Source organism: Pygoscelis adeliae, unplaced genomic scaffold (genome assembly GCF_000699105.1).
Source record: "Pygoscelis adeliae isolate BGI_AS28 unplaced genomic scaffold, ASM69910v1 Scaffold105, whole genome shotgun sequence".
NCBI lineage: Eukaryota > Metazoa > Chordata > Aves > Sphenisciformes > Spheniscidae > Pygoscelis > Pygoscelis adeliae.
This window is the reverse complement of record NW_008824807.1, coordinates 1,357,903-1,366,315: the sequence shown is the minus strand read 5'-3', so window position 1 is coordinate 1,366,315 and position 8,413 is coordinate 1,357,903. Positions and strand designations below refer to the sequence as shown.

Below are 8,413 nucleotides of genomic sequence, written 5' to 3'. Positions count from 1 at the left end.
GGGCCGGGCCAGCAGCTGCTTCCTGTCAGCACGGCCGGCTTCCCCTGCCCGAGCGACTCCCGGCCCCTGCTCTCTTCTCCTGCCTCTTCGCTCCCAGCGTTTCCCCCCTCTTCCGCGGTGCGGTACCGGCTCTTTCTCAGTCTCATCCTTGACTCCTGCCCATGCTTTTCCCTGCGTGGTCTCCGAAATAAACGTACGCTTTCCGAAAGGACTCGGCCTCACGTGGTTTTTCACCCACTGTTGAGCAAACTAGGTAATTTCAAAAGCTGCGATAAAGCTGAGCCAGGCCAGCCTGTCACCCGTACAATGGAAGGACTGTCCCGATAGGGTTTCGGGGCACACGAAGTATTTTACATGGTTGTTGAATCGGTCAACAGTAAAATACGGCCTCGCTGGTGTTAATCATCTTCTTATTTAGCTAAGGGTAAAACTCCTGAACTTAGGGATACCTGTAACGTACCCTTCCATATATAAAAGAGAGGCAAAGTGCTTTCCGTACTCTTTTCCTCTGCCGTCTGATTTCCTAGGAGTGTGATCATTCTAGCGCTTTCACTTCAAAGCATTTAAATATCTTGTAAATACACACAAAATCTTAGTGTTGCGCACGTGTACAAACACCGTATCATTTTGTGAAAAGATTAATTCCCGTCTCTGACAAAGGGTAACAGCTTCAACTGCCGCAGTGGCTGCTGTTTGGATAAGGGTGAAACTATAAGCTAAACAAACGCAGGATGATAATAACTAGAAAGAACGCCTATCTGGCTTGGAGTTCCCTCACACTGATGGTTTGCTCTGCCTGACAAGCTTCGCTGTCCAAGTACAAACCAGACTCAACACTGATGAATTAAAAAAGGTAGCACACACAGAATAATCTAAATTAAAGCTGTAAAAAAAGAAATCTAGCAAGTTTTCCATAACATCACAAAGTCTACCTTCATGGAGCGTCTTGCAGGATTAAATAATGATGAACATGATTTTTGTTACTGCTGACAGCAAGTATTGCCTCTTTTGGAGAGAGGGAGAGGATTTTAGCATATTGTTTGTACAAACATAATTATCCAAACAGTAGTTCAGGGAGGAGAGGATGGACCTGAAGAGAGTTGGAACCTGGGTTTTTTTCTTTTACTAACTGTAAGAAGATAATCAACTGTATCATAAATTGTATTTCTTTCTTTGCCCTTACACCCCTGACTCAAATGAGTTCTGATCTCATGTGAATGCGAAGGAATGCATTTGGTCAGCCCGGTTATTGGTTTAAATGCGAGGGCATTCTTCACTCTCCAGCAGGTAGAAATACTTGTTTCTCCAATGACTAAACATACTGGCATATGTGGAGTATGCTTTTATGCTCTTTCCCAAAAAGCCACACTCTTACTGTATAGAAGAAACAAGTTGTTTGCACCTTACCTAAAATTTCAATAACTTGCTATTAAATTTGGAGGGAAAAAACCCCAAGACCTTTTATAAATCTACTGCTTTTGATCTACTTCTGGTTTCACCTTCTCTTTCTTTTCTGTTCACAGAGCATCTGCACTGTTCTGGGCATAATGTGCCCAGGTATTTTGTTGACTTCTCTTGCTGTTTTACGTGGCTACATACAGACCTACATTACTTCATACTTTAACTTTTTCTGCCCAAAGCTCTATTTGTTTTGTTTAAGTTTATATCCTCTTGTTGATCTTACTAGCTGTATATCCATCCATCCATCCATCCATCCATCCATCCATCCATCCAACCGTATGCAACTGCCCTAATGTGTTTCCCTGGCTACTTTTTTCCCAAAGTTGTCAATTCTTGCTTCCAAGGCTGCCCCCAAATCCTTGAGAAAAAGTTTATAGCTCTTAGGTAGTTCTCTGAGGGCAGGCTCCGGCAGCTGGTACAAGGAAGTGCAGGGAGGGTGGGGGGCCGCGGAAGCCCTGGTTTAGGGGGGCTCAGGTTGGTGCCACGTTTCACCACGTTAGTTATCCTATCTTGCACCAACGGCCAGCGATGGGCAGAACCGCACCTCTCGCCCCTCGGGTTTTGTGATTCGCTAGGCGAGCGTAAGGCACTCGGGCACGCAGGCTCCTTACAAAATGCTGTTGTAGCTGATGTCAATAAATAAACAGTTGTTGAGTGAAAAGATTGGCCCCTCCTGTTCTGATAGTCCAGAGGGCTTGCCAGCATCTAGGATGAATTCATTGTTTCAGCCTGGGAAGACTCAGGTATGTGTCTGGTATTTCCCAGGAGAGGGCGTAACCATCAGAAATGCTTAATTATTTAACGTTGGGTTTGGATTCAGCTGTATGGACACATACTATTAACCTGAATTTTCAGTATCTCTATGTATCTTTTACGTAAAAGTTATCTAACTTGTCTTTTATTGGGTTCTGCTCTTGTCTCTCCCCCCCACTTAGGTGCGGGTGGCTGATAACAGAAGGGAGATTTATTTTTCCTGTTTGAACGGACAAGTGATAGCCAAAATACTTTGTTCTTCCCATTACAAGTAGATGTTTTTACTACTTATTAATATTTCTTCCTCTCCTTTCGCTATTTATGTTTCTGTACCCAAGTCCCCTCCCATGCCTTTTCAGAACTCTTTAGTCCTGGCTCTGCTTTGCTCTTTAAGCCTCGGCAAATCACTTGCACCTTTGTGAATTGCATTGCCCGTCAGAAACAGAGATCCTTGCCTACGTGTAAGGTATCATTTATACAATAGCTCGGGATTAAGAGGTGTTACTAAAGCATGATGTATGGATATTAGAGGAAAATATCTGTTAAGAGACATCTACTGTTGCATCTGTGCATCTACTGTTAAGTTTTACATGGAAGTCATTTGCTTTTCAGAGTGTAAAAAAATGGATTTGGCCAACCACGGACTTATTCTGCTGCAGCAACTAAATGCTCAGAGAGAGTTCGGTTTCCTGTGTGACTGCACAGTTGCCATTGGTGATGTCTACTTTAAGGCACACAAATCGGTCCTTGCTTCTTTCTCCAACTACTTCAAGATGTTGTTTGTTCATCAAACCAGGTAACTATAAAAAGGTTCACTGTTTAAATGTTGTTCAGTTAGCTAAGGTAAGGAGGTCTAGCAACATTCTGAAACCTGAAAATGTTCTTTTTGCTTCTTGCCATGACATAAGGAATATGGAATCCAGTCCTATCTGCAAACTAGAAGCTCAGCTTAAAACATGTTAAAGTTGAACTGTGATTCATTAACACTAATGTTACAATTTAGCACAAGTTCTTATCCTTAAAAAAGCACAGAATTCCTAGAATTGAATATTTAAAGGATCCTGTCTTCACTCTTGCACTTTCCTTCCCCCACTCACTATCCTCTACTCTGTCTTGGCGCTATTCTTGACATTTCCATAACATTACATACAGCCCAATAAGTATTTGCTAGGAGATTTTGAGAAATGGACTTATAAAAGAGGTTAATGTGATTTTTTTTTTTTTTTTACAGTTTACCAAAGTCAGTTAAATAATAAAATACTACATAGTGGTGGAAAATAAGGGAGTTTGTGTGTGGTTTTTTTTTTTTTTTTTTTTTTTGCGGGCAGCCTCTCACGGAGGGCATTAAAAAGATAACGAAAGTATAAGACTGTTTCAAAGATTTTTTTTTTTGTCTTTTCTTTTTCCCAATTATTTGAACTATCTCAGAAAGTTTACATGAAGTCAGATGTATCGGTCTTGATGCTCCATCAAGAGCACACAGTCATCTCTGGAAGGCAGCATTGTAAAATTTACTTTTGAGTAATATATCTGAATTCAAAAGCAGTCAGAGAGAGAGAGCTCAAGAAGGGTGCACCTCAAGAAATGGAAGAATTGGCTGAAATTTCCTCCTCGGCTTGGTAGCCTACTGTGGTTAGAGCATTCAGACTGCAGTGCACAGTCATGTCCATTTCTGGATTTCTGTCTTTTATTTAATGTAAGAGCTACAGATAACTCTGAAAAACGATTAGAATCCCAGATCCTTTCCTGTTAGCTAACTGGCCTAACCGAGATGTTCCTGATTTGCTTTCTTCTTCTGTGAACCTTGCCTCTCCTTCTGCGCGGAGATCCAGCTTCAACCGGAGGAGCGGTGGGTGTTTCAGTCCGGAGTATCCTAAATGGTGATGCATTAGGGCATCCTCTCAGCTGGAGGGCGGTGTTGGTTTCAGTCCTGTTAGGCTGAAGAGGGCATCACGGCCAAAGCGTCTCCCTTCGTTGAGCGCTCTAACCGAGGGGTGACCAGGCGTACCACTGGTGCTACTGTTTCTTCCTCCCTATTCAAGGAAAGAAGCTACCGTTCTGCTTTGTAAGGAGCCCGGCCTCCACGGGTTAGATGTGCCCAGGCTACACCTGTTGCATCAGAGCACAGCCTGTCCTGCATAGTTTCTGGATCGTAATGCAGTTGAGACAAGGTGATACCACACATTTGCAGAACTGTAGCTAGTCAGGCATAGAAGCCAAACAGGCAAGTGCCAGATGAATTTTAGGTGTTTTCAGGGCTAAGTACTGAGAGAAGTTTAATGGATTGTAAATTTAGAGTCTAGTGCTAGCAGGTTTTCATTTAGCTACAGACGTGTTTGAATCCAACCAAAAAAAGGGGGAAAATATCTTTGCCATTTACAAAATACATATTAATATGCGACAACAAATCTATAACATAACAGCAGCTTAGAAGGGTGTAGATTGCAAGGGAACAGCTTTGTCTTTCAAGCCAGTTATTTCCTGAGGAAAAAAATGTCATCTTTCAGGTGGCCAATAAGATTAGCTCATTTACGTTAAAGCGTTTCTCTACATTTATTGCAGAATCTGTCTTTCAAATTTAAGTAGATGCCTCTGGTTTTCATCAATGCTTGAATAACCTAGATCTGGTAAAAAAAAATTTCCTTATCTCTTACTGATCATTTTGTTTCACCTTTCAGTGAATGTGTCCGTTTGAAAGCGACTGACATACAGCCAGATATCTTCAGTTATCTCTTGCATTTGATGTACACTGGGAAGATGGCACCGCAACTCATTGACCCAGTTCGACTAGAACAGGGAATAAAGTTTCTGCATGCATATCCACTAATTCAAGAGGCCAGCCTTGCAAGTCAGGGAACTTTTTCTCACCCGGATCAAGTTTTTCCATTAGCATCTTCATTATATGGCATTCAGATTGCAGATCACCAGATAAGACATCCCCCTAAGGTTACATCAGCAACTGACAAACTCGGGCGAGAACCAAGGCCACAGACATCGCGGATGAACCAAGAGCAGGTTTCTGAAGGCTCACAGCTCTCGCAGTTAGCTACAACTCTGCCACAAGTGACCCGGACAAGTATGTCCACTTCTGACCCACTGCCATCTTCTTTATCTCCAGAATTGGTATCTGCTGCTGGTAATAATTCACCTGCAGGAGAAGAGGCCAACATGGAAGCATCTTCTTCAGATGAACAGCCCGCCTCACTCACAATAGCACATGTCAAGCCAAGCATTATGAAAAGGAACGGAAGCTTCCCAAAATACTATGCCTGCCACCTCTGCGGCCGCCGGTTCAATTTGCGAAGTAGTTTGCGTGAGCACCTGCAGATCCACACGGGAGTTCCCTTCACGTCTAGCCAGCAGGGAGAAAGTAATATTTCTTTGTCTCTCTGTAACAACACAGCTGATAAAGATGCCGTGGAAGTGCCTGAAGCAGGGATGATTAGTGACAGCGAGCTGCAGCAGATCTCAGACTCCCCAATAATTGATGGGCAGCAGCAGTCAGAGACACCGCCCCCCTCCGATATTGCAGACATAGACAACTTGGAGCAGGCGGATCAAGAGAGGGAAGTAAAAAGACGGAAATACGAATGTTCCATCTGCGGTCGCAAATTTATTCAGAAAAGCCACTGGAGGGAGCACATGTACATACACACTGGCAAGCCCTTCAAGTGCAGCACTTGCGACAAAAGCTTTTGTAGGGCTAACCAGGCTGCCAGACACGTGTGCCTAAACCAGAGCATGGACACGTACACGATGGTGGACAAACAGACTCTGGAACTCTGTACTTTTGAGGAAGGCAGTCAAATGGACAACATGCTAGTACAGACCAACAAGCCCTACAAATGTAACTTGTGTGACAAAACGTTTTCAACTCCCAATGAAGTAGTCAAACATTCGTGCCAAAATCAAAACTCTGTCTTTACACTAGAAGAAGATCGCTCCATTCTGCTAGGTGGTGGGGACACAGAAGCCACAGAGACTGATAATGCAGTGTTAGCCTCCATCAAAAAGGAGCAGGAAGCAGTGTTGTTAGACTGAATGTGAAACCTATATCAATTTTTTAAAGTTTCTTTACTCATTTTTTATTAAATCAATTTTTTCCTCCCCCCACCTCTTACCTCACTTACCCCTGCCATCTTTTCCACCAGCCTCCTTCCCACCCTTTGTCTTCAGCAACCAGAACTGTACTGGCACGTTAGGAAATTGGACTTTGCCTCTCCCACCAAAACAAACAAAAAGCTCTTGCATCAAACCACAACATAATTGATTTTAATACAAAGGAACGTGTGAAAAAATAATCCAGCTAACTATGTCGATAGTATTAGTTAATGCAAATTTAATAGATTTTAAACAAAATTTAGATTGCTTAAAAGTGTATTTAGATACAATGATGAGTGTAATGAGAAACAGAGTATCAGTTTGATAAGCAAAGAAAATATATATATATATATAGGTTTCCCTGGTAAAAGGCATTTCGAGAAGATCTGGCAAATTAAACACCGTGCTTTTTAGAAGTCCACATGCAAGTTGATTAAGGTTTTGACTTAAAACCCTCAGAACTTTTCTCAATGAATGCAAAAATCTCTGTTCATTGAGTTAAAAAGAGCTAAGGGTGTTGGGTTTCTTTTAGCCTTATGTTTTCCTTCAAGTATGCCTTTGGGTATCTGTTTCAGATAGCATCCTTGAGTCAAGCTAAGTAGTTACTTAGTCAAATTTTGACTTAAGTAGCTGTAATAATAATGTGATGGCAATCTTTATATATATATATAAAATACTGTATATGTATAAAGATTTTTTTATATATATATATATAGAGAAAGTGTTTGTGTGTATATTTGGTACAGGTAAATAAATGCACACATCCTTTTTAAGTAACTGGCCGCCTACTCTCAGATTCAGCCCAGAAGGTCTTTTAGTTGTTTGACAAAACTAGTCATTGCACAGGTTATTTTTAATCAAATTTAAAACGTCCTCAGCTGTGTGCATTTTTATTGGCCTGTTGAAGAGAAGCTACTAGGTAAGTGTTGTCACCCAAGCTACGAAGGAAACTAGAGAAGTGACATACCGGTGAGCACTGTACCATCAGGAGTGCAGCACATGCATGTGTTGTTAGCTATAGGTTTGAGTCATTCTGCATGAAAGGAGAGAGAAAAGCTTTACTGCCTTACTCGGGCAAGGAATGTCCACGATTTCATTTGGCCTAATGGCATGAGTTAAGAGGAAGAAAAAGTGGTGCAGAGACGTTCTAGCAACAGGGGATCATGGTTGTTTTAAAGTGAATCTGTAGTGCTGGCTGGCAAATTCTGCTGTGTGAGAGTCCCGTTATTTTCAGAGCCAAGACAAAGTCTGCAAAAACTGAAAGGGTGAATTCTGTAGTTTTAGTTACTGCTGATGGTAGCACTGCATCTTTGTGTTAAAAATCAAGTTGCTGATTCTTATTATTTTATATAGATGCCCAGATTTTTTGCTGGTAGCCTAAAAACCTAAACTGACAGGAGCAGTGAAGCCCACCGAGCAATTACTGGGCCCACAGAAGGCGTAAGCAGATAGAATAAGTGCCCCATGGTAAATGGAGACAGTGTGTGTTTTGGGGGGAGGGGCGGGAGAGGGCAAGTCACAAACCACAGCTCTTCTCTGTGTATACGTTTAAACTGAGTATCATCTTTTTGTGTATAGTTAAGTTCTCAGATTTGTAAGTTTTTATACATCATTTCATTGAATAAAAATGGAATTAAATGGGATATGATTTACTGAGTTGAAGGTGAAAGGTTGTTGGTTTTCGATCTTCCTGAAAGAGCTCTTACTGAATCGGTTTAAAAGCCAGGCAATGTATTCTGTGTATCAGACGAAAACCTCCGTCATACAGATGAACAAATAGCTTACTGAAGCTTAAAGCAGGGGATTTAGCACAAAGGGTCACTACCTATTTGTTTTTTGCAGTTTATTATAACATGACAATTATTGTAAAGTTTATTGTAAGTGGTGTTGAGTTTATTCTCTCTCTTGTATTAGAGTAATAGATCTAAAATCAATTGATTTTACTTCAAAGTATGAAAGTGTTTTGAGGTAAAAAAAGTAACATCTTACAGAACTATTTTAGTGTTGCCCATTTAAAAACTTTTTTAGGATCTTCATTTACCAATGTAATTTCTTTACATGCGTATTTTATTTCATCTCACTTAGTCTGCAATGCTCT

The 8,413-nt window shown here is 41.3% G+C and overlaps 1 protein-coding gene across 1 annotated transcript; it reads left to right on the top strand.

Moving 5' to 3' along the window:
* Positions 1 to 2,751: 2,751 nt before the first annotated feature.
* On the top strand, positions 2,752 to 7,956 carry ZBTB2 (zinc finger and BTB domain containing 2). The gene is made up of 2 exons (XM_009324140.1): positions 2,752 to 3,010; positions 4,893 to 7,956. Exons 1-2 carry the CDS (start codon positions 2,805 to 2,807, stop codon positions 6,253 to 6,255), a joined length of 1,569 nt encoding a protein of 522 aa, XP_009322415.1. The 5' UTR covers positions 2,752 to 2,804; the 3' UTR covers positions 6,256 to 7,956.
* Positions 7,957 to 8,413: the final 457 nt, after the last annotated feature.

Excerpts from the sequence above, each read along its gene's own strand:
- ZBTB2 (XM_009324140.1), top strand. The coding sequence starts at position 2,805 with ATGGAAGTCATTTGCTTTTCAGAGTGTAAAAAAATGGATTTGGCCAAC. Across the intron at positions 3,011-4,892 it reads TTGTTTGTTCATCAAACCAG|TGAATGTGTCCGTTTGAAAG; the intron begins GTAACTATAAAA and ends TTCACCTTTCAG.